Genomic DNA, 27,728 nt, shown 5'->3' on the forward strand with positions numbered 1-27,728 from the left:
CATATTTTATTACAATAATTTTTTTTACAATGTCCACCTGTGTTAACATTTTTCGTCAATTCAGGCATATACAGGGCAATTTAGTTGGCCTCTCTTTCAGGGCACCATATTAGGTGGGCCAACGCTGCTCCCACAGTAAGGACAGATAGTACAGAGACAGAAAGAACATCCATGCCTTGCACGGGATACGAACCCAGAACCTTTCTGATGCAAGGGCGGTTCCCTAACCCCTACACAGGCCGGTCGGCATTTTATTATAATATTATATTACAGGGGTGACCAAGCTCCTTGATAGTAGAGCTATTTTTCAAAATTTGAAATTTTTTTGGAACTGCAATTAAATACGTATTTAAAAGGTATGCAAAAAATTTATAAATTTTTTTTCAGAAATTATATTTATTGAAAACATATAAATAAAATAACAAAATATGTGTATTGAATTTAAATATTAAGAATTAAACGCATTTATTTTACTTCTCTTGATATTTCATTAAAATTTAGTGAATAATTGGTGACAGCACTTCTCAGTAATTCTTTGAGATGCTGGTTACTGATTGATGTTTGGATTTCACAAATTTTAAAGCGAAATAAAATGATTCACATAAGTAAGTTGTTCCAAATATTGAAGTAATTCGACAAGCAGCCTTTTTTAATTCAGGATACTTCGATTCTGGTACAAGTTTCCAAAATTCAGTAATCAACGTCGACTTATATTTTACTTGTAGAGCTTGATCGTCTTGCATTTCCATTAATTTTAATTTTTCAGATGCTTTTTGAGTCATAATTATATTGGAAATGGAAAACTCACCTTGAATTATGTTGATTTCAAATGGATTCAGAAAAGTATTAAAATATAATAACACAAAAAGGAAAAAGGAACTCGGGTACATTTATCGAGATCCACAAATAATCCTTTATATATATTATAATATTATATAAAGGAAATGATGTGCAATTATTTTTTTAATGTTTTAGAAATTAGTTATACATTAAAGTTTGTTTTGAACAGTTGACATAGATAATGTTTTTCATACATAAGAGGGATACGATAGAAAAATGACATATATTAACCCAAAAGGATCTAACTTCGATTCCCTATTTCCTAAAGAAAGAACATTTTAAAATCGTGGAGCTCGAATTCGGAGAGGTCTATTTACAGCAATACAAGCTTCTTTTATTTCTGTTGGAGGATTGTTCAACTCTTCTAGCATTTCATCACCTGCGCCAGCACCACATTTTTTTATTGCGAGCTCAATCGCACAATCAGCAATCCAGTTGTATACCCTATATAGGTAAATAAAAAGTCTTTTACAATTCGCTCCTATATACTTATCATAATAAGAATAAATACTTCAAACGCATCAACTGACTGTAGGCGCAAAACAGATTTACTGATGTGTTGTGAAATAAATATTCATAACATGAAAAATATTGAAGTATTTGTGAAAAATAAATACTTCTATTTGTGGAGATATGAGCATTTTTCTCACAAATATATACCTTTTCTTTCTTTTATACGTCTTAATTTTTCAATCTAAATAAAAATAAATCAAATGAATTGTGTATGCGTTTCATACATTTAAACAGATTATGATTCCACATTAAAACTTGAAAAATTTAAATAAAAATAGTTTTGTCTAAAAAAGCTAAATTAATACAGAAAAGATACTTATCCATATAGGAAAACCATAAAAAATCACTTTATTATTACAAACGCCAATGATGTTTTATTGAATTCAGTAATAGGTGTGAAGGGTATTATGTCAATTAGTGCTCTTAATTGGTACTAAATATATACACAATTCTTACATGTATCTGGTCGTACCTAGCTGTATAAAATTTGAACCATTAAAAAATATCTTCCTCTTAAAGTGGACTGATCGTAAGACAATATCTCCAGGTGATTACCGAGCTCAAGCATCAATGGTGTCGGTCAGTAAGCGGGTTGATGACTATTAGGATAAGCTTAGGAAAGGACAGAGAATATGCGACATCGGTCCTCCTTAAACTGTTCTACCGTAAAGTGATCGAATTTGCATGCTTTTTGGGACCAGGGCTAAAGAGAATAGAAGGGCTAGTTCACTCCGCTCCTAGAGCTGAAGATACGATTTCCCTCATCGTGACGTCACTGTGTCCACAGATCTCGGAGATTGCAAGCAAAGATATTATGATAACTTAGCATCTTTCTCTTTGTAAAAATAAGTTAGACTTTTTCTGGCTATTAGCTTTCAAACTTCACGTAATTAACACATTATTTCCGTTCATAAACATAGTTCAAAAATACTTTCTTGGCCATTATATTAAAAAAATACCATTTTAAACTTATAAAAATATTTTGCTAGTTGGCGAAAATGACACTATAAATACTTTATTTTAAAAAGTTCAGTTTTAACTTTAATTATTAAGAAAAATGAAAGCATATACCGACACTTTTTTTATCTACATATTCTTTTATAACAATAAGTTGAGTTAAATTAAGAATCCTTGATTTTAAAATATGCCGTTAATAGCAAATTGTTCACACTTAATCGTTAGGAAACATCAACCTTAAACGCTAATTACTGAAACAAAATAATAATTTAGGTTCCTAATGACATTAGAAATTTTACAATTGTTTATAGATAATTTTACAATTGTTTATAGAAATTTTACAATTGTTTATAGAAATATATAGAATTAATCATCTTAAGTATTTAAATTTAAGATGATATAATTTATAGATATTTAAATTCAAGAGAATATAATTTTTAAAAGAATCAGAAATATTTAGAATAACTACATTAAAAAAATAAGTTATGAAATTAGGAGAATTTCAACTGTACACTATATATTTTGTTTATACTTTTTACTTACGTTTTAATTTTCTTTGGATTTTTCCATTTTTTAATTTTTTTCCCATGCCTTTCTTTTTGAAGTAACGAGGCGGTTTCTATTTAGATAACAAATTTTTATAAAAGCTCTTAACTATAGAAAAACGTATTGCTGTTTTATATTAACTGCGTCATTTCGGAATCCATTCTTAACATAGTTGTTCATTTACTTTAGGGAACACGCGGAAAATTATATTTTTTCCTTTTGTTTTTCTATCAGAATTTTTGCAAGTTGCAATCGCGCAAACTGGCATTTCGTTAATAGTTTTAAAATTTTGTAAATTCACGACAAAAACTGAGGAAAGTCATTATAGAAAATAATAAATGTCTTAGAATATGTCACAAAAAGAAATGCTCCAATATTAGATAGAGCTAGTAAGACCGAACGCTTTGTTCTTGAACTAAAAGTGCGAGCTTTGCGCCAAAGTGACGTCACTAGAGAAAATCGGAGGATTGGCGTGGCGAGAGTTTCTTCAAAGGAGTGAACCAGCCCTTCTATTCTCTTTAGCCTTGGGTTACCTCAGTCAGGGTTGTTCTTCAGGATAGATTTTTCAGACCCTCGCCAATAACCAATTAAGCAGATTTAGTGCGTCATAAATTAAGTTCTATAACTTTTACTAACCGATATCTTCAAAACATTCATATTTTGACAAACTAAGTATGAAGTTGTTAATTATTAGTATATCTTCCTAACTGTTCTGAAAGCAATAGTTCTCTAGAAAAATAGCCCTTATATCTCTAACAAGCAATCGGATTTTCAAATACGCGTATAGTGTATACTTACGTGCACTTGACATCATTTTCATCTGGATTTTTTTGAGGAGAAAAGTGCGACAATGCTCTCATTTGATTTTCTCCAAGGCAACCAAGTATGTAATATTTTTTGTCCTCTAAACAAGCTTTATTTGTCTCATCATCAAGCTCATTTGTTTCTGAAATAATTAATGAAACAACATCATAAATATAAAACTTTTTTTAATACACTTGGAGGCCTTTTTTTAATATATAGTGAAGGAATGGGACACGATTCCTTATGGCGGCTTAAAGAACAAATAGGTATCAGCTTGTCTGAGAAGCAAAGGTGGTTTGCTTACAATTCTAACAACGTTATCACAACCATACAACTGGTCACGACACTCTGGAGACTTAACCTGCATGACACACCAGTCACACACTTTTTTGTCAATTATGTAGTTATATTTTACTAGGAGGTTCCGCTTTTTCTATGCTTTGCTTTTCAGCCTACATGATTACTTCACATTTATGGCTGTTAAACTAATATTTAAGGAAAAAGAAAATTTGTCCGATTTTTCTTATTCTATTTTATTGTTACCTATGTCAGATAAAAGTTTACCTCCTTATTTAATGCAATATGGTTTCAACTTACTAAACAACTTTTAATTACGAAATCAGACTACCTTGTCATCTTGAATGAAATTAACAAGTCTCTAAGTGCAGAGGAAGAAAGAACCTAAAAATTCATCCTAAATTCGATGAACGACGACTAAGTTTGATAAAATTGTCACTGAAAATATTTTTTAACAGCAGTTTGGTTTGTACAGGAAATTTTACTGCCGATATATGTCATAATTTATAAAACTTCACTTGATCCTTTCACCAAGAGCTGTCTGTCTTTGCTTCGCAATTCTATAAGTACTATTCAGAAATAGATCTTTCTCTCGTAAACAAAGTTCATCGAAAGTCCATTTTATATTATTGCTATAGATAAATTTGGGCCAAGTAATAAATTTAGGATGCCATGCTCCATTTAGCGTTTTAACTTTTTTAATCCTTGAAAAGGCAGGGATAGTCTTGTCGATAGGGCATTGGGCCCATGTCCGAGAGTTCGTGGATTCGAACCCCACCGGTGGAAGACTCCCCGTGTAGTAAACGGTGACTGATGCACGTAAAATCTGTCGAGACTCAAAGTCCTCCATGTTCCCATAACAAATCAAAACCTCTCGGGTACTGGATTGGAGATCGATCATTCTCTGATTCAGGTCAAAATTACGATGTGAGGATGAATGAATGGATGTGTGAATGAGTCCGCCCTATAAAAAGTGCTGTGACGTGTATGTGACTGAAGACGAATTCTTGACCATAGGATGACTCCACTGAAAAACAAGAAACGCACTCTCTGTCTTAAAATTACTCGGCTTCACCACGCAGGTTTGCTCGTGCAGAAAGTGTCATTACAAACAACGGCAAAAACAACAACAACCCTTGAAAGGTTTCATTTAATTCCAGTGAACGGCCTCGAATATATATATATATATATATATATATATATATATATATATATATCTATATATATATATATATATATATATATATATATATATATATATATATATATATATATATATATATATATATATATATATATATATAAATATATATATATATTTGATACTGATATTTTTTAAAGATTAATGTGCTATTCCCAGTCAAAGTAATTTTAATTTTTATGCTTATGTGACAAAAATATAAAGACTGAAGTAGAAAGTATCAATGAAATTGTGTGGTTGATTTTCTACATTCTGTGAATCTAGCTTCTCTTTCATTTCCTTTTATATTGTCTTTTACATTAACGTTTATATTGTATTCCAAATCACCATCCAGCGTATTTTTTTCACGTTCAATAGTTCTCTGAGAACAATAAGGCTATAGATTTCGGCTTCAAGTCCATAAATGAGATAAAATGATTAAGCAAGTTTAAAAATCTTACACTTACAGAAAAGAAAAACTTAAATTATCATGAGTAAAATATCACACTAGATCAGTTTTCTTTGTGGAGTTCTTAATATAGTAATTTTTTAAAGATAATTTAACAAAAGCGAACTATTACAGGATCTTTACTAACGCCATAAATTATTACAGGAAAAATCAGTGCTGTCGAGATCATTAAGTTTCTTAATAAACACAAGAAAAATAATTAATCAGGGGTTATTTTTCTTACATGAATACCTTTTTAGAGCAGATAATATTAACTTTCGATTTGAGTTTTAAAATAAACTTGTTTTCATGCTGGGTAATTTTTTGGTTTTTACACCGTATTGACCGCATTTGACACAGCATTTTTCTTACACCGCATTTGAGTTACATGATGAGAAAAACAAGAAAATCTTTCAACGCTAAGATTTTTACCGACAGTTTTATAAAAACATACTCTCCGTAATAGGTACCATGGATTTCTGTTCCAATATTAATAATTTCAAATTACAATGTCAAAATATTGGATATTTCGTAATTGGCAGAGCATTTAATCTTATTGTCTATGTTCGATTTTTCTACGATTTTTACATATTTATAAAGAAACGTATTGCGCTTGTTGCAATATCAAATAATTTAATTTTAGCAACTTACAATAAATTGGTAACATGAGAGAATGAAATTTTATCGTATTCCTGTCTGTACCACCCTCACAATTTTTATTCCTTTAACTTAATTTTGAACTCGGCACGGCAGACAAACAGTTAGACAAACTTATCTTTAATGAAAACTTCTAAAAATTAACCACCTTCCTCACATCAATAAAAGGAAAACAATGAAAATTTCTTAACGATAATAAGATTCTAACCCTCATTTCAACTACAACTAAAAATGCTTTTGTCAGTAATATCACACTATTCAAATTGCGATTTCATTAAACATGCATTTATTTAAAACTATTATAAATTTTATTTAAATATAAACATCACGTATGTATATACAGATCGTAAAAAAGAGGCGGACCACACTGAATTCAAGGTTTATCAAGGACTAGGACTTCATCTCAATAGTTCGAGGGAATGATCTCAAATATGCTAATTAATAAGTACAGACGATATTTTAAGAAACGAATTCAGACTCAAAAACGTACTTTCTTTGAATAAACATACCTTATTTTCGACCGATTCGGATTCCAGACCATCAAAATATAAGAGGTAACTGCTATCTAGGAAATATGTAATTAATTTGGTTAGGAGAGTTGTCAAAGGTTTGACCCGTTAATGCCAATTTCACCTTTTTCGTGTTTCACCATATTACGAGACATCTTTAAATGAATTGAAAAAATTTTGTAAAAATTAAAAATTTTGCTTATCTAAAGATAATTTCTTGCATGATTAATTTTCAATAATTATTTTTTATTTTATATATATTTAAAATTTTGAACAGAAAAAAGTTTTATGAATTATTCTTTCTAAAATTTCTAAACTTTAGTCTTTAAAAAAGTATACAAAGCAGGACGAAAGTAATGTATCCAATGACCTAGTGAAGCAATCCGAAAGGAACTGAAAGAGCAGTTCTGGGGGTGGACGAGCGTTAGCAAGCAATGGTGGTGCCTCGTAGTATTAATGCATATATTTGTTAATTCACACGTGAAGTCATCATTCAAACTGTACTCATGTACAGTTATTAACACCATACCTGTTTTTCGGCATTTTTTGTCGATTTTCTGGAGTGCGTCGTCTAGTTGAGCTATATCACTCTCATCTAGACAATCTTCAGCGAGTGATCTCAAACAGCTATTACCAGTCCTCGCCATTCTAAAAAAATAATAAATAATTAAAAAATTAAAATATTTTCATGCTGAAATCCAATTTTGTTCTAAATCTCAAGTTTTAAAGACAAATATAATTTTTTTTAATGATGAAATCGATTGATTACTGGGTGTCTCAATATGGCCTTAAGTGTTACTATGTCACTATGCTTCAGATAAAAACTACTTAATAGGTTCAATTTTTCTTTAATTAAGTTTAGAAGTCATATTTTTTATTAAAAAATATTAGCCTTTAATCAGTTTCTTTTTCCGCCTTCTTAAATGAATTCTAATAATTTTAAGACAATTTCAATTTTTGGAATTACTTTTTGAGGAACATATTTGATTGAACAAAATGACTTTGATTGAAAAAAATTAAAATTACTTTTTCGTTTTTAATCAATATACAACGAGATAACTCAATTTTAATACGACTTCAAAGAAACAAGAAATAGAAAGCAATGTTTCTAGCATAGGCTTTTAAAATTTCTTGCTTTCGAATCACTAGAGTTTTTTTTAATAGAATAGAGAATATGCACGATCACTAAATTGAAAACAAAATTTTTTTAACAGTTATCATTTGTGACTGCACTCTTTTTTACGACTCTCTGCACAAGCGTCATGCCCCCCCCCCCCCCAAACTATTCTTGTGTAAACTCTCTTCCTACCTTCTCTTCAGCAGATTTTATTTCTTTAATATGTTTTATTCTTACATTAAAAAAAACAACAACAAAAAAACAATGTTTTCCGATAATCAGTTTTCGAAACGTAAATTATACATTTGAAACTTAGATTCATGTTTGAAATGTTTTAGTTTATAAATTGACGCACACAGATGCTTTGCTTCATTAAGATATTTCGGATATTAAATTTACCAAGACCCATAAAAGGAAATAAAAAATAATTGCCTGAAAATATTTATTACAAAAAATATAGCACTATTTTTGTTCTAAACTTAGGAATCATCGACATGTTAAAAATACTATACCATAGAATTAGTTTCTAACGTCCGCTATCATAAAGGTTCTTATCATAGAGGTCTATCTTGGAATGGATCTAGCATGTCACGACACGTCTTCGTCTGTAGAAAACTGATGCCTTGGCAAAAATTTCTTTCCATTCAAGAACATATAGAAGTCAAGAAGAGAAAGATCAGGGGTATAAAATGGATGATTATGGATGTGGGATTTGTTTTATGCTGCCGAGCACATTACCCCGAAGCAGTGCACCTACTTTTGTACACGAAGTTGCACTTTTTATTCCTGTTTTAGCGTCTGATGAAATTCCTAACCTGTCATCATTTTCCTAGGGACGAAAACTAACAGTCAAATGTGACTCGTTGGCAATTATGGATTCTTTCTTTTTATTGGTCGTGGTAAATTTAATTTTAGATAAACTTTCGTATAATAAAGAATCAGCTTGTGTCGATTTGTCAACAGTAAGTTACCCAACTGTAAGCAAAAGCAAAAAAAGTCATCCAATTGTATGACAAGTGCTAGAAGTCCAGTCATTTTTACATAAAGATGAAACTTGATTCTAAATCTCTTCAGGTAATTTTGTTTCTTTTTATTGGTCGTGGTAAATTTAAATTTCGATGAACTTTCGTAAAGTAAAGAATCAGCATACGTAGATTTGTCAACAGCAAGTTACCCAACTGTATGACAAGGGCTAGAAGTCTGGTAGATTACATACCTGCCAACTTTTAATCCCTTCCATTATCATTTTTCCCAGTGGTATTAAAATGGAATTAAAACTTCAATTTTAAGTAAAAAAATACGTTGTTTTTGAGAAAACTTATGTTAACAACCATGATAGTAACGCATATTAATATATGTGCTTAATTTTTGTAAGAATAGTGGTGATCAAAATCATCTAAAAATTAAGTTTATAAAAGGAAAAATAGTATATACTTACTACCACTTTAAATATGAAAATAAAATCTTCCGGAAAATCCGGAAGAGTTGGCAGGTATGAGATTATTGCTCCTCTTACCAAAAGTGTTTCTCTAGAAATTATATTTGGTTTCTCTTACGAGAAGTGAAAATGACTTTCTTTATTTTTATAAGAATTATATAGAGATGAGAAAGAGAGCTTACTGGCATACTTCGGCCTCTGTTCGTTCTTTTTTAAGCCGTTTGAGCATGTTTTCAATGCATTCTTCTTTTCGTGTTTCAATGACTTCGGTACTGCACCTTTCTGCTTGAATTTTACCCACAGCTAGATAATTGATAGAAAATAATAAATCATATTTAGGTAACTAAATTCCCATGTTTCTTTTGAGATTCGATCTCTTATTCATTTTTCCATCTTCTCGGAATTACAAAATTCCATCCACTAAGCTGTTTCAATTGGAGTAATAATAGAGATTAATATTTTCTATTCTATGATGAAAATTGGTTTTGAAAACTGACTCAAAATTTGGAAAATTGTAAAGGAAGCTGTTAATATTTATTTTATTTGAAGTAACTGTCATTTGATTAATGCTTAAATTCGCTGATTTTAACATTTATGTTGAATAAGTAAAAAAATAACCCTGCGCAACTGTCAGCTAAGTTCTAGTTTGATTATTTATTACTATAAAGTTGAAGCTTTTAATTTTCGTCAGAATAATATCGAATATATATAATTCTCTTACGTTTCTCCCAAATTTTGGTGGTATTTCTTTTCCGCCGGTAACAACGTTTGCTTTGTTTTGTTTACGTTACTATTTCTCTTACACGGCGAATCGACCAATAATTGCCGCTAAAAATGTCACATGCTAAATCTAGCTGAGGTGGCTCAACATATAGCACTTTTAAAAACGGAAACTGAAATAACCAGAGAGCATCAGCTGCGGCAATCTCATACTATTAAGCTAGGCAGAAGTGAGTAGTCTTTGTTGATAGATCTCTATTTTAGTATTTTGTCGAAAGCGATTTTTTCCACGAATTTAGGCTCCCAAATTTTGGCTGTATTTCTTTTCCGCCGGTAACAAGGTTTGCTTTGTTTTGTTTACGTTACTATTTCTCTTACATGGCGAATCGACCAATAATTGCCGCTAAAAATGTCGCATGCCAAATCTAGCTGAGGTGGCTCAACATATAGCGCTTTTAAAAACGGAAAATGAAATAACCAGAGAGCATCAGCTGCGGCAGTCTCATACTATTAAGCTAGGCAGAAGTAAGTAGTCTTTGTCGATAGATCTCTATTTTAGTATTTTGTCGAAAGCGATTTTTTTCACGAATTTAGGCTCCCAAATTTTGGCTGTATTTCTTTTCCGCCTGTGGCAACGTTTGCTTTGTTTTGTTTACGCTACTATTTCTCTTACACGGCGAATCGACCAATGATTGCCGCTGAAAATGTCACATGCCAAATCTAGCTGAGGTGGCTCAACATATAGCACTTTTAAAAACGAAAAATGAAATAACCAGAGAGCATCAGCTGCGGCAAACTCATAATATTAAGCTAGACAGAAGTGAGTAGTTTTTGTCGATAGATCTCTATTTTAGTATTTTGTCGAAAGCGCTTTTTTTCACGAATTTATATATTACGAATTTATTTGACGATTTTTGATTTATATCACAAATCATACTATAGCACATTTCTAATAGGTTTCATGAATTACATGTCATTTATTTGAAATCAAATTTACTTCAATGACTTAGTATTTACCAAAAAGATGTAATTTTTTTAAAAAAAAAGTTTTTATATGAATTTGAATGATTGTTTTGAATTCTTAGAATTTTGTACATTTGCAATGTACCTAAGTTAGTAGCGAGCGAAGCGGTCTTGGTTTGCGAAGCAAATCATATAAGATTGCGTAGCAATTTTCGGGGGTTGGCGAGCGTTAACGAGCAGGGGGCGCAGCCCCCTAGTTTTAGATAAAACAGAAAGGTATTATTCTCAAAACTCTAATATATAATATATATATATATATATATATATAGCACAATAAATCATGTGGGCTGATGAAGAGATATCTTTTCCATATTTTGTTTTCCTGATTTTAATTCGTTTTTTTTTTTTTTTTTGATATCAGAAATTATATTGTTTTAAATACTTTTGAAAAATTATCTTTAATAATTTTCTTCTCTAGTCTTTATTTTTTTATTTTTTTCCATATTTTCTCAATATTTCAGCTTATATATATATACCTATCCTATATATTGTAAGTGTGTGCGTATGTGGTATATGAGTGGAAGAGGCATGGAGCGCTAAGAACGATGACGGAATGTGAAAATAACAACACACCAAATAATAGATTTTTCAATTTATTGTAACTTTTTTTTGTAAGTTATATATACAATGAATTCTGATTATATTAATCAACAATATTAATCTCTTAGTGAAATGGAGTGTACAATCTTTTTTGGCCTTCTTTAGCTAACACACAAACACATTGTTTGGCTTTGTCATTGAAAATGCCAATCTAATGGGGAACTGAATGCGTTTAAATTAAATTGGCAAAGGGTATAATAGAGATTCGTGGAAGCAATATACTTTCACCCCAGAATTTGTCATTAAAAGTAATGACTTCGATAACGTTGTTCATTAATTTTTTGACAACTAATAGCGTGATGTTGCACAGCCGTGGTGGGTTCAAATTACGGAGCAAAATAACCGGAGATGCAACTTTGACGGAACGGAACGGACTTCCGGAGACGGAACTTTGAGTACTAAATTATGCGGTGGTATGCCTAGTAAATCCAATGAGTTTTGCATCTTCAATGGGATCGCAAACTGCATTAACGGATTTATATGTCACCAAGTTACCTGGCAATAACTGTTGTATCTTCAGATTCAATTCGTTAACGTCCACATTTTTTGCTGCTAAAATTGCCCTTTCTGCCAGCCACTCATGATGAATGTATTGCGTGTGTACATCGAGAAATATTAGGTTAATGAGAGCATCTTGTGAATCAATGATTGTGCAGAAATCGTCCGGTAATTTTATGCATCCAGTCTCATCCTTAGTAACTTTTCCATCACAGATATATTTAACAATTGTTGTGAGAATGCTTCAGCAGATGGATCTTGAAGCATTTGGACGCGCATATTTACTTTTAGTTGAAGTTTTTCAACATTGCGCCACAGTGGAGATGATTTTAAGCAAGCATTGATCTCATCAGCGTACGTTTAACGCGGAATGACGGGAAGTGTTTGTCTGAAATTACCTGAAAGGAGTAACACAGTGCCGTCAAATAATTTGCCATTGTTTTTCCTATCTTTCAATGTCCTGTTCAACGCCTCAAACGAATGTTTGTGTGCCATAGTGCATTCATCCCAGATGATAATTTGGCAGTGTTTCAACACTATGGCCATAGACGATTGCTTCTTTATGTTGCACACTGCATCTGGCGTGTTTTGAATATTTAGTGGCAGCTTAAATACTGAATCAGCTGTTCTGCCTACATCCAATAAAGTTGCCGCAATGACAGATGATGAAACGGCCAACGTGATGCCATTATTTGATCGTATTTCATCAAGAATTAGCAAAATAATAAATGCTTTGCCAGTTCCACCTGGTACATCTGAAAAAGAAATCCACCCTATCCTGCCGAAACTGCGAGCATAATGCGGTCATAAATGTTCCTTTGTTCCTCATTCATTAGTGGAGCATTGCGAGTAACAATCGCTGTCATTTCTATCATATTGTAATGAAGTTCACGACTCATGTCAGAGTTTAATAAATCAGATGCACTTCGATTTGGCGAAAGCATACCGAAATGACTGAGTGGCAAGTTGGCAATAATATTCATTGTACATAGCATGACTGAATGCTATCGTTAGATCGTTACAACGAGTGCTATGTTGATACCGTATATCATCAGTCATCGAATCTTTGTGATTACCCCATAATGTTTCTATACGGGCCGGGAAACGCGTAGTTAATACTATAGCAAATAGTAGACGAATTTGCTTTGCAGTACAGTTTCAGCAAGCATACATTCCCACTGGTTGTCGTCTTCCAGCAAGCCGAGTGCAAGACATGCATACGATGGATGCTGATGTCCATCGACTTTACGTATATCTTGAAATGACAATTAGCCGGTGACATTAACCAACAACAGTCGAAAATAAAAGCACTCAGTCTGCCTTGGGTTGACTGTAAATACTCTCCCCAAGGCGTTTGATTTGAATAAACCGGGACATGCATCAACCGGTGTGACTTGCTTGCAGGGTGTTCATTTTTTTGTTTGATCCCTTGTGAAATAGTGTGGTACTTTTAAGTAGAGTAATGTCTATGCAAAGGCACCAAAATATCCACACGATTACTCTATTCAAAAAATTCGGTGAGTAGTTTTTGGTGGATTTATAGCTCAGTCAATCGTTGTCTAGTTCGTTAAATATACGCTCTGACAGTTTTCAAGATGGACGGCTAAACGAATAACGGTTGGATCCCGTTCACGAATTGGGACACCAAAGATACGCCAAACAGCTTTATTGGAGCTGATGTACCGGTCAATAAGGTACAGCGTTATTTCATCGTTGTTATTCACTGGAAGAGCAGTCACATTGGTATTTTCAACTCGAAATACTGCCATATCACTGCCTCTATTCACATACTTGCAAATATATTTGATACTCTTCTTTTAAGGGCGAGCATAAGTATTAGAGTTAGATGTGACTTGTTGCAACGTGCGTGAATATTGTTTCTGATTTATCATGTTTCTATGTCTAGTCAAAGACGATTAAATAAAGATATATTTAAAATATACGTTAAATCCGACCAAAAAATTAAAAAAAATTAGTTATAAACTTATTCTCAGACCTACTGAATATACATACAAAATTTCATCAAAATCGGTCAGGTCGTTTCGAAGGAGTATAAACACTGAAACTGTGACAAGAGATTTTTATATATATAGACTAGCTGACCGAGCAAACGTTGTTTCGCCATATGAATTATTTCTAGAGTATGAAAATTTATCTTATTTATTGTAAGTGTGGTATATGAGTGAGAGGCATGGAGGCATGGGGCATGGGGCATAAGAGGCATGGAGCGCCGTGAACGATGACGGAATGTGAAACAGCCACTAAAACTGTGACAAGAGATTTTTATATAAGATTTTACGTAATATGGTTACAACCTACTAAACAACTTTTAATAGCAAAAACATGCTACCTCGTCATCTTGAATAAAATTAACAAGTCACAAGTCAGAGGAAGAAAAAACCTAAAAATTCCTCTCAAATTCTCAAATTCAACTCAACGACTACTAAGTTGTTTAAATTGTCACTAGAAATAATCTTTCGTAGCAGTTTGGTTTGTACAGGAAATTTTACTGCCGATATTTGTCGTAATTTATAAGACTTAACTTAATCCTTTCATCAAAGCCCGTCTTTACTTCGCAATTCTTTAAAGTACTATCGTGAAATAGATCTTTCCCTCGAAAACAAATTCCATAGAAGGTCCATTTTATATCATTTCCATAGATATATTTCGGCCAAGAATTAAATTTAGGACTCCATGCTATCCATTTAACCTTTTTAACTATTTAACCCTTGAAAGGTTCCACTTAAAAACTCCAGAGAGCGGCATAGTGGATTCAATAAATGACATTTATTTAAAAAAATCTAATATTTATTTTAAAATATGTAAATGAGATAAGAATGAGATGATGAAGTGAATAATAACAGTTACGAACACATATTTCATTAAAATTATTATTATTATTATTATTCCAGTAATTTTAAATAATATTGCGGGGCCTCTTACAAATTTAATAGGTACTTATTGTGCATTTCGCAATATATTTATTACCAGTTTTCCTTGTACATACAAGATTTTCCGTTAAGACCATCTCTCATATTTATTTTCAGAATCCACAAAAATGTAAGCAAAAAAACATATACATTGGGGATAGCAAATTAACATTTAAACTAGGAATAAACGAAAACACGATCTAAATCTGATGATTTTTTGTAAAAGTAGGTGAATGTGACAAAACATCGTAATAGGTTTAAATGGAGGTTGAAACTTGAATTGAAACTAACACTCATTTTGCAAATCCTCTTTGCTTCCAGCCGCAATCAAACCAGACTTGTTGTTTATTACATTCACTTTCTTTTACTGCGATTTGATTGGGGATTTCGATTATTTTTTTTAATAGTAATTTGAGACTCTAAAGGGACATATTTTTTCGTTATCATTTCTATAAGGATTCTTAAATTTTTATTAAGGGAAGTTTTCACGGAGCAGCCTTCATAAAAATTTTCCATTCCTACAGTGGATGGAAGTATTTACACTGTTTCAACAAACTTTATTTATCAAATATTTTTAAGATTTCTTTCCTCAGATTATATGAAATCGTGCCATTAAGATTGGTTAACTGTGAGAAAATATTCGGATGAACTGGAAATTAAAGCACAAATTCTTTTTATGGTTATCCCAGCAGGCGCTAAGCAATTCGCCGTCATACAAAGATTCAGCATTTTCTACCATTACCAATTAAGTTTTCTTTATCTTTTTCTGTATTCGCGATCTCAACGAACTATAGGGGGCTTTGTTGTATGAGACGTATATCCGCGATTTATACATGAACAGTCATTCAGTTACTCTGGAGACGTCTGTAATGTAGCGTGTAGCATTGTTACCTTCCTTATTTATTGTGGCGTATTAAATTTAAAAGTGAAAAATGTTTGATATTCTTTCTTATGCCAACGAAAATAAAATGGTATCTCGTTTTTTTTTTTAGAGAAAGAACATCCAAGACACATCGGAAAAATATTTGTAAATAGATGGAAAAAAATATGTATCTCCTTGTTAGAGTTAAAACCTAACGCCTGAGAAATAGTTATACTAAATTTAATAATATAATTTGAAACGCCTATAAATATTTTACGTTCCATAATCATATTACTTCAAACATTAAAATAAGCAAAAAGTATACATAAGCCTCATAATTTTAAATAATTTAATCTTGTTAAAAATGTTTTTTGATAAAAATTTTTATCAAAAAATTTTAAGTTTTAATAAAAATCATTATTTAGAAACTAAAAAACGCAAAATAAGGAATGCTTACGAAAAAAAAAAAACAATTTTAAAAATTCCTCACATTAAAAAAAACTTACATGTTTTTTTTTATTTTTTAAAATTTATAATCGGAAGTAGAAAACCATTCTACAGAAAATTATCATCAAATAAGAAAAAAAATATTTGCAAGTAAAATTTTTCAATTTATTAATTATAACACTTACCCGCTTTATAAAGCCGGAGAATTCCAAAATAATATTTACTTCATCTGTAAACTTTCTTCTCAAATAATATGTACACAGATTATCCCTTCATTACTTTAAGATGACTTACCACGCAATGAAATTTTATAATTGCTAGATCTCAATATGAATTTCGATATGTAACTTAAAAACAGAATAGTTGAATTCCTGCCGAATTTTTGGTATTTACGTACTAACGCCACCGCAGCAGAAGTTGCGAAATATTAACAAATGTTCTGGAGAGTTTATCAAGTTCTTTGGCTCTCGAGAAACTTTGCTTCTTGTTTGCCGCCTTGAAAATGGAGTCTAACTCTGAAATTGATTCTGAAGGAACTAAAGGAAAACTTAATAAATAAGTGCCTGATATTTTTATGCTCCCGCTAGAGGGCATTCTCTAGCGTTGAGATCGCGAATTATCTCTGTGATGTTTTTCATCACACATTTTTTCCTTCTACCACTTTTGTTACCCAATACTCATTTGAGCATTTTTACTTTTTTAACTTCCATTTCAATCCTAATTTTAAGTTTTTCTCGCCATGTAAGCTATGAGCTAATTTTTTCATCTTTTAATCTTCGGTATTATAGTTTGTACGCTTCCAAACTTTCTAGAGGTCAGCAAACAAAAGTGTCCGTTACAAAAAAAATGTTCCAGTAAATTCTTCCAGAAAATTCTTGACCTAAGTTTGACCTCAATTAGAAAAGCGATTTGTCCTTAAGATATAGAGAGGGAGAGTTCTAAAAACTGATATATATATATATATATATATATATATATATATATATATATATATATATATATATATATATATGTATATATATATGTATATATATATATATATATATATATATATATATATATATATATATATATATATATATATATATATATATATATATATATATATATATATATATATATATATATATATATATATATATATATATATATATATATATATATATATATATATATATATATATATATATATATATATATATATATATATATATATATATATAATACTGATTTCTTAAAAAAATTAAATTGCTATTCTCAGTCAATATAATTTTTATGCTTATGTGACAAAAATATAAAGAAGACTGAAATGTGAAGTATCAATTAAATTGTGTGATTGATTTTCTACATTCTGTGAATATCTCTTTATTTTCCCTTCACATTGCCTTTCACATTAACGCTTGTATTGTATTCAAAATCACTAAAAAAATCTGCTTCCAGCTTACTATTTTCACGTTCAACAATTCTTTAGGAACAACATGACTATAAATTTGGGACTTAAAGTCTATAAATGAAACAAAACGATTAAGTAAGTTTAAAAATCTTACACATACAGAAAAGAAAAACTTAAGTTATCATGTGTAAAATATCACACGAGATCAGTTTTCTTTGTTGAGTGAATGAAGTATCTACTGAAGTAATTTTTTATGATAATATAAAAAAAAGTGAACTATTACAGGATCTCTACTAACGCCATAAATTATTACAGGAAAAAACAGTGCTGCCGAGATGATTAAGGTTTTTAATAAAGACCAGAAAAACAAATAATGAGGGATGATCCTTCACACATGGGATATCTTTTTAGAGCAAATAAAATTAACTTTTTTTAAGTTTTAATATAAATTCATTTTCATGCTGGGTATTTTTTGTTTTATAGCAATTACACGGCATTTGAGTTACATGATAAGAAAAACATGAAAATCTTCCAATGCTAAAATTTTTACCAACAGTATTATAAAATTATTCTCTCCGTAATAAGTACCATAGATTTCTGTTCTCAATATTAATAAATACAAATTACAATGTAAAAATATTTTTACAGTGCAATGTACCAGAAAAAATGGACCACCCCGAATATATTTTGAGCTAATAATCGGATCTTCTCGTTCTAGGACTCATTCTTAATGGTTCGAGGGGGGACCTCAAATATGCTAATTAATACTTTAAGAAACGAATTCAGACTCAAAAACATACTTTCTCTTCCAAACCGGCAAAGTATAAGAGGTATCCGCATTCTGGAAAATATGGTCCTATGAATTCGGCCAGAAGAATGGTCAAAGGTTTGATCCGTTAATGCTGATTTTGCTTTTTTCTTAATTCACCATATTTCGAGAACTTTTTTTAAAGAATTGAAACATTTTTTGCTCACAATAAAAAAATTCGTTTATACAAAGATAATTTCTTGCATGACTAATTTTTAATAATTATTTTTAATACATATTTTGAGTTTTGTAGAGAAAAAAGTTTTATGAACTATTTTTTCTAAACTTAAGTCTGCAAAAAAGTGTGCAAAGCTGGATGAAAAAAATTTATCCAATTGACCGAGCAAAGCAATTCGAAATGAACTACGAAAGCAGTTCTGGGGCGAACGAGCGTTAGCTTGCAGGGGTGGAGCCTCATAGAAGTCATCATTCAAACATGAAGTCACATGAAGTCATCATTCAAACATGAAGTCATATGAAGTCATCTTTCAAACTACACATATTTTTCTGATGAGACGTATATTTTCTCATCTATGAGACACAAATTTTTCTCAAGTACAGTCATGAAACACCATACCTGTTTCTGGGCAATTTTGCGTTAAGACTTCTATTGCATGAAATGTGTTTTCTAGTTGAGCTATTTCACTCTCATCTAGACAATCATCGGCGAGTGATCTCAAACAGTTTTCAGTAGTCTTCGCTATTCTAAAAATAATAAATAAATAAATAATTTGAATATTTTCATACTAATTTCCAATTTTTTTCTAAATCTTCAAGTTTCAGAAACAAATATAAATTTTTTTCCAGATGGAATCGATTGATTACTGGGTGTCTCATTATGGTTTTAAGTGTCACTATGCTTCCAATAAAAACTAATTTATTGGTTTAATTTTTCTTTAATTAATTTTGGAAGTCATATTTTTTAATAAAAAATGTCTTTAATTGGTTTCTATTTCTGTCTTTACAATTGAATTCTAATCATTTTAAAGCAATTTCAATTTTTGGGATTACTTTTTGAGCAATATGATAAAAAAAATTTTTTTAAATACTTTTTTCGTTTTTAATCAATATAGTACAACGAGATAATTCAATTTTAATAGGATTTCTCAATGTAACAAAAATAGAAAGTAATGTTTCCATCATAAGCCTATAAAAATTTTTGCCTTCGAATCACTAGAGTTCTTTTTAACAGAATAAAGAATATGCACGATCACTAAACTGAAGACTAATTTTTTTAAACACTTTTCGTATGTGTCTGCACTCTTTCTTACAACGTAAGAAAGACGTAACAAGTAAAAGACGTAACAACGTAAGAAGCGTAAAATATAAATTTGAAATTTAGTTTCATGTCTGAAAAATTTTTTTTTTGTAAATCGACGCACACAGATGCTTTGCTTTATTAAGATTTTTCTGATAATAAATTTACCAAGACCCATAGAAATAAATAAAATGTAACTGCCTGAAAATATTTGTTACAGAAATATAGCACTATTTTTGTTCTCAACAAAGGAATCATCGACATATTAAAACTACAATACCGTAAAATTAGTTTTTAAAGTCTGCTATCATAGAGGTCCTTATCATAGAGGTTCACCTTGGAATGGATCTAGCATGTCACGACACGTCTTCGTCTGTAGGAAACTAATGCCTTGGCGAAGATTTCTTTCCATTCAAGAACATATAGAAGTCAAGAAGAGCATGATCAGGGGTACAAAATGGATGATTATGGATGTGGGATTTGTTTTATGCTGCTGGCATCACGAAGCAATACACCTATTTTTGTACCCAAAGTTGCCCTTTTTGTTCCCGTTTTTAAATCTGATGAATTTCTTAACCTGTCATTATTTTCTTAGAAAAGAAGTCCAACTTTGACTCATTGGTTCCAACTTTGACTCATTGGTTCCATTCCCAGCTGACATCTTATAAACTGAAAACTAATTTTATGTAATGACAACTGTTACTATTTAGTTGGTTCTTATGTTGAGAAGAAGCGAAACTATTATTGTATCTTCTGCAATAAATCTTTTCAAGCAACTATGTTTCGTTTCTTTTTATTTGTCGTCGTAAATTTAATTTTCAAAAAATAAAGCAACAAGTTACCAACAGCAAGCTACCCAACTGTAATCAAAAGCACAAAAAGTCTTCCAGCAGTATGACAAGTGTTTTTATTGGTCGTGGTAAATTTAATTTTCGAAAAACGTTGGTAAAATAAAGAAGCAGCATGAGTGTATTTGTCAACAGCAAGTTCCTCAACTGTTAGCAAAAGCACAAAACGTCATCCAACTGTATGACAAGTGCTAGAAATCAGGTCGTTTTTACATGAAGAAGAAACTTCTTTCTAAAACTTTTCAGGCAATTATGGATTGTTTCTTTTTATTGGTCGTGGTAAATTTAATTTTCGAAAAACGTGTGTAAAACAATGAGACTGCATGTGCGTATTTGTCAACAGAAAGTTCCTCAACTGTAAGTAAACGCACAAAATGTCTTCCAACCTTATGACAAGTGCTAGAAGTCAGGTCGTTTTTACATGAAGAAGAAACTTCTTTCTAAATCTTTTCAGGCAATTATGGATTGTTTCTTTTTATTGGTCGTGGTAAAATTAATTTTCGAAAAACGTGTGTAAAATAAAGAATCAACATACGTCGATTTGTCAACAGCAAGTTACCCAATTGTAAGCAAGAGTACTAGAAGTCTAGTAGATTATTGTTTTTCTTGAAAAAAGCCATTCTCTGTTAATTATGTTTGGTTTTTCTTATGAGAAGTGAAAATGACTCCCTTTATATTTTGAATGACTCTCTTTATTTTTATAAGAATTATGAAGAGATGAGAAAAAGGACTTACTGGCAATCATCAGCTTTTGATGATAAGTTTTGATGGTAAGTAATAATCAGTTCGCGCATACTCTCAGTGCATTCTTGTCCTCGTGTTTCAATGACTTCGGAACTACACTTTCTCGCTTGAGTTTTACCTACAGCTGGATGAATGACAGAAAATAATAAATCATATGGAGGTAACTGTACTTCTATGATTCTTTTAAGAATCGATCGCCAATTCATTTGTCCCTCTTTTCGGTATCACAAAATTACATCCATTAAAATATTTTAAATGTTAATAATAGAGATTAATATTTACTATTCTGTGATAAAAATTGGTCTTCAAAACTGACTCGAAATTTAGAAACTGGGCAAGAAAGCTCTTAATATTTAGTTTATGTGAAGTAACTATCATTTAATTAATGCTTGAAATCGCTGAGCATGACATCCATGTTGAATAACCCTGCGAAATTGTCAGTTAAATTCTTGTTTAATTATTCGATACTATAAAATTGAAACTTTTAATTTTCAGTAGTCAGAAAAATATTTTAAATAAAACAGAACGGTATTATTTCCAAAACTCTAAAAACGGGCTTCAATACCTCTTCGAATCAAAATATTCTGAAACTTTTTTTTTATCTCAAGTTAACACTATATCAAGCTTTCATATATATTTTAAAGCAAGGCCTGAAATTTCAATTTTACAGATAATAGCCGGACTAAAACATTTGATCACCCCTTTTTCAAGAAAAGACCATGAGAAATATGATTTTCCTTTAAGTGACTTTTTTATGAAAAATTTTTAACGATAAAAACCTTAAAGAATGCAGAAAGCTTAGAATCGAAAAAAATAATGTAAAGAGAATGTAAAAATCGGAACATATTTATTGTAATAATAATATTAGATCAAAATAAGGTTGGCTTGAATTTTAAAGGTTTCGAGAAGCAATGGTTCTGTATAGGAAAAGAAAATAATTTAGCATCTTTTATTCTAAATAAAAGAAAATTTTGTTGTAATAGTTCATTTACGTCACACTAGAGCTGCACAATGGGCTATAGGCGACGGTCAGGGAAACATCCCTGAGAATGATACGAAGACACGCCATCACAATTTTGATCCTCTGCAGAGCGGTTTTCACCCCTGATTCAGTAGCCTGACGACCTGCACTCGAAGTCGAGCCCTTTACGGTAGAACAGTTTAACGAGAACCAATACCGCACACCCTCGGTCCCTACGCAGACTGATCCAAGTGGTCACCCACCCGCACACTGACCGCAGCCAGTGATGCTTGACTTCGTTGATTTGCTGGGAACGGAGTCTTAACGATCAGTCCACTGCGGGACAAAAGAAAATGAAATTGCTTGATTTTACAATAATTCCATGTAATTCTTCCTTTCAGCATGATAATCTGAGGGTACATATGTTTCAAAAAATAAAATTTTAAAGGATGATAAAATAAAAAAATTGACCTCACTTTTGGAGCGAATTTTTTTAAAAATTAAAAGTTTTTTTAATAGATGTTTTAATTATTTTTTTTAAAAAATATTATTATTTGTCGAGAACATTAGATTTTTCTTTAAATTTTCATTTCACTCAAAAAAGTACACTATAACCACAAAATAAGGTATAGGCCGTTAGCAGTGCATTTTCAATGGTAAAAAATAAATTGATTGATGGAAGAATATTGATAAATGGGAAAATATTGATAAAATTGGAAAGTATTGATATGATTGTTAAAATGTAGATATACTGATGGGACAATATTGATAAGAAAGTACCCTGTTTGACAATTGCTACGGATTAGTTACTTTTTTCGGGATAATTAATAATAGATGTTGGTTGATGAAATAATGCTTCGTACCTATTTATTCGATACAATTTATTATTATGCAAAATAGTTCAAATATTGACATATTAAAAAATAATTCATTTAAAAACGAAAAAGATGCTTGTTGAAGGATTTCCAAACAACCATGAAAAATGGGTCGTCTTGAAAGAATGAAATGGAAATGAGTATTTCACTAAGATGTGCTATTTTTTCTGACACTAACGCATATGTTGCATCTGTTATTCATGCTGCTCGCGAAACTATCGAAGAGTCTTCGCGGGATAGTATCCCACTCCTCCCTCAATGCAGTTTTCTGCTATTGCATGGCTTGGAACGGGTGTTTTTTTAGTGAAGCACGTCTATCAAAGGCAATCTAGGCATACCCTATGGGATTTAGATTTCAGGAGCACACGGGCCATGGCATAGGGTCAAAATCTTTACTTTCTAATGTGTCCGATCCTTCAGTGTACTTGTGTGGTCACACATTTTTTTCCATAAACAGCAAGTCTGGATCTACCATAGTTGCAATGGTTCTGACAGAAATGTGTGTACTGGTAGTTAATGCAAGGTCTGCAGCTATGTAACTAGGAGGGACATTATTGTTCCGTTTCACTACTGGGGATATATGCTATTGAGGTGTGGTTTTCATACAATGACCACCAGCATGCTATCGCATATCATTTCCACCTTCTGCGGTCTCTTTTAATCGTGAGATGACACTTTTTTAAATATTTTCAAACAATACTGCGACCTTAGTGATGGTATTTTGACCTGCTTCCATTTGACTAACTGCTCATCCGCGATCGAAAGAACTCAAATCATATGTTATTAACATTTAGCACACAATTATTGAAGCACCACACTGAATTTCATAGAAATAAGTTCAACTATTTATGGTGCTATTTTAGTCAAATACCTAACATTATGAATTTTCGAAAGAATCAAGAGATTGTGTGCACTGCCTCTTATACAGATAACAAGTACTGCTCTATCACGTTCTTTACATTTAATTTTACTGATATTGGTCGGCTGTCAAGAACGCTACTTTGCAAAAATCATTTATTTCTTAGCAATTGTATAGCAGTGTAGTTCGATTTTTGAAAAATCTATTTTGAATTCGGGAAAATTTATATATGAATTCATTTCTTTCCACTGAAATGCACAACTAATACTCTATACCCTTTTTCGTGGTTACACTGTACTTTTATGAGTAGTATAAAAATTTTAAAATCTATTGAATACGTTTCAAAAAATCATAATTTTCTTTCTAAAAAGTTAAACATTTTAAAATAACCAATATAATTTTCAAAAAAAAAAAATTCTAAGAGTTTTCAGAAAAATAATAATAAAAGAATTACTCTACAAAGTATAGCATTGATAGGCTCTTTTAAATAAACCCGAATATATTCGAGGCCAGTGGCTTCTAAAAAAATGTCTAGTTTGCACCGTTTCCTGTGTTCTAGATATTTTCAGTTCTAAACTCCCGAATTTTATTAAAAGCTTGTAACTTTTTATAATGCTGTAGTAGATACTTAATTGTGAACATTATTAATGAATTGAAATGGTCAAATTCTTTGTCAAAGAAACTATTAACATGGCTTAATCACTTTTCTAATCATTAAAGTAATAAAAGTTGCTAATGCCATTTTTGTCGAAACATAGTGATAAGGAAGCTGCTCAGTACGTCTTGCACCTATTTGGGGAAAATATTACGGAATTATTAAGAGCTTTATGCTGCAAATCATACCCTAATATATCTATAATTATTCATAACACTTTTATACAGATATTACTTTTCCTAATAATGTCGTTATATACTTTTATGAAATATAAAATATTATTATAAATGCTGAGTGAACTTTAAAACTGTTGAGAATGTCTTAATTTCTGATTGCTGTCAAAATTTTTTCTAGTTCTTGTAAAATTTATGTATCAATGTTTGATTCGTTGTTTATTAAGTTTGATTTAGAGTTATTTTTTCACCATTACGTTCAAATAATTCAAAAGTTCATATGTTTATCGTATTCCTTTTTATTTCACTAAGATCAAGTAATCCTGGCTCATTTAAGCTTGCTTTTTAGTTATTTGTGGTAATATATCGCCTGAAGTTTAAGCAATTTGTTTACATTTAACATAAGAAATCTATTTAATAAGCGATCTTTCATGTATTTTTGGATCTATATTTGTTTTTTTTCCCGTTTAATTGCTGAAATAATTAGTTTTGGTGTTAGAAAATTTCATGGGAGTATGTTTAAAAATTGAAAGCTCCAAATTTTTTTAAAGTGATTTGATTTAAGTATGAAAATAAAAAAAAGTATTCTAAATATTTTCGCAGGCTCATTTTAAAGAATCTCAATTAGAAATAAATTGAAAATATGGTAACAATAAATTAAGACCCGATGCTATTCCACCAATTTTCAATGTTCTTTAAAAATTCCTCAAAAATGACTGAAAGGAATAGGCTGTCCTCTACCTGAATCAATTTTAGATAAGCTTGAATCGAAACCAAGCACAAATTTACTAATTCCTCTCCATTTGCTTATTTTTTTTTAACATTTAAAGAACCAAAAATGTTTAAAAAAGCTATTTCTATCTAGTAATAAATAATATATGGATATATTTCTTAAATTGTATTCCTTATTTATGTACTACTTATTTAAATAAATGTTATGAAAATGCGATTTGAAATAAGATGTTAACTTAAATAGATTAACTTATCACGCGTCGTTTCTTCCCCTCCCCATAAAACTGCTGTTTCTATTTATTCTATTTATATAATAATAATGGCTTAAAATCTTAATACGTCTTGTCCTTTTATGTTTTAAAAGAAATTCAATGTCTCAATTGAAAAATCTAATTTGAAATTAATTCTTCATTTTGAAACAAAATTTATTACTTTTCATGATTGTAGACTTTTACATTTAGAATATTACTTTATAAATTTAATTTTATCGATTGTAAAAACATGCTTAAAAACATTTCGGGCCAAAACATGTTGTTTTCCTATTTTAATTCTGTTCAAAAAAATTTGAAAAACTCAGATCTAACAGAAATATAAAATTTCGCGCGAAATTTACTTTGAAATCACTTATGAAAAAGATTGATCTAATTGGCATGAAGCACATACACAATTTTTACTGATAATAAAATTTACAGTGAATTTGTATAAGCATAAAAAAGTCTCCGAAGAAGAATTTTAATCAATACACGCTTTTCTTTAGCACGCTTTATCCCATAGTGGAGGTTATCGTCGTTTGTAGCGATAAGTTGTCAGTTCTTGTAGCTCTTCGTTATTAAAGGAAAAGCTTTTGCTCCTAGATGGATGATAATTTGGCCTCTCTAATTTGAAGTTAATTGCTTTTACGACTGAGCTTTTACTTTTTGTTTTCATCTGATAGTTTTTCACCTGTTTTTAGATAACATTAATTTAAAATATTTTTATGCTCTTTTTAAGATGAGCTTATTCATAATTACTGCCTTAACGGTGATTTAAATATAAATATGTATACAGAAGGGCAGGGGTAGAAATCAATTTTGTGACATCTTCAGTAACATCTATTGGCAGGAATCAAAAATTATACCTGTCCATTTAATAGAGAGAGGACAAACATCAATTGAACAACATCAAAAAAATAACAATTGAATGCGTAACGAGACATCGCAATAAATCGATTGCAATGTTTTCTCTCTTATAAATATTGGCATTACAGTAAATACAGTGCTAATAAGCAAATAGTTCCTTTTTTAAGTAGCTAGATCAGTCAATTGGTACAACGTTTTTGGCTTATACGCTAATTAGATAAATTTTCAAGTATTAAATAGCAGCCTGATTGTACTATGTGAAGTAAAAATTTCCACTTCCAGGAAATATTGCACCAATTAGCTACTCATTTTTAAAAAAAAAGATAATGACTACCAAAATATTTTAAATATCATTAATTTAAAATGGCATTCCGATTAAGTAATTTAATATTTTAATTAAATTGAATATTTTAATTTAATTTAATATTTTAATTTAATTTAATATTTTAATTCAATTAAATATTTCAATTCAATTTAATATTTTAATTCAATTTAATATTTTAATTCAAGTTAAGATTTAAACAGTTTAAGAATTTTCATTTCTGTACTTTTGTTTTAGTTATTTGCAGAATAGCAACAAATTCTGTAGAAATGATTGCACATTTTAATTGATTGCATGAATGAAAGCAATATTTGAAAATATTTAAATATAAAGAATTGCCTTAAGTAAAGAATTGATGATAATTTACCTAAAATAAGATATTAATTTTTTTATATAGCATAATTTAAATTTATGTAAAGAAATTGTTCAAAAGTTTCTTACCAATTAGAAAAAACAGGAATATAAATTTTGAATACATAGCGTAGAATTTTGGAAGCTTTATTATGGTAGTTAAGCAAAAACTTCTTATCACATAAATGCTTTTTTAAATATTTTCAATTTACATTTTTTTCTTGCCACGGGAAGCTATATTATTA

The 27,728-nt window shown here is 30.5% G+C and overlaps 1 protein-coding gene across 1 annotated transcript; it reads right to left on the minus strand.

Moving 5' to 3' along the window:
• On the minus strand, window positions 1-27,728 carry LOC107457095 (uncharacterized). The gene is made up of 7 exons (XM_016075157.4): window positions 27,574-27,728; window positions 21,429-21,561; window positions 19,165-19,292; window positions 9,489-9,609; window positions 7,281-7,399; window positions 3,655-3,802; window positions 1-1,284 (listed from the first exon to the last, which is right to left on the minus strand). Exons 1-7 carry the CDS (start codon window positions 27,608-27,610, stop codon window positions 1,119-1,121), a joined length of 852 nt encoding a protein of 283 aa, XP_015930643.2. The 5' UTR covers window positions 27,611-27,728; the 3' UTR covers window positions 1-1,118.

This window comes from Parasteatoda tepidariorum, chromosome 7 (assembly GCF_982258835.1).
Source record: "Parasteatoda tepidariorum strain Cologne lab strain chromosome 7, Ptep-v5.0, whole genome shotgun sequence".
Classification (NCBI taxonomy): Eukaryota; Metazoa; Arthropoda; class Arachnida; order Araneae; family Theridiidae; genus Parasteatoda; species Parasteatoda tepidariorum.

Coding starts and splice junctions, on each gene's coding strand:
- LOC107457095 (XM_016075157.4), bottom strand. CDS start 27,610: ATGTATTCAAAATTTATATTCCTGTTTTTTCTAATTG. Junction 7,400..9,488: donor ACAGAGGCCGAAGTATGCCA/GTAAGCTCTCTT, acceptor TTATTTTTTTAG/AATGGCGAGGACTGGTAATA. Junction 1,285..3,654: donor GAAAATGATGTCAAGTGCAC/GTAAGTATACAC, acceptor TTACCTATATAG/GGTATACAACTGGATTGCTG.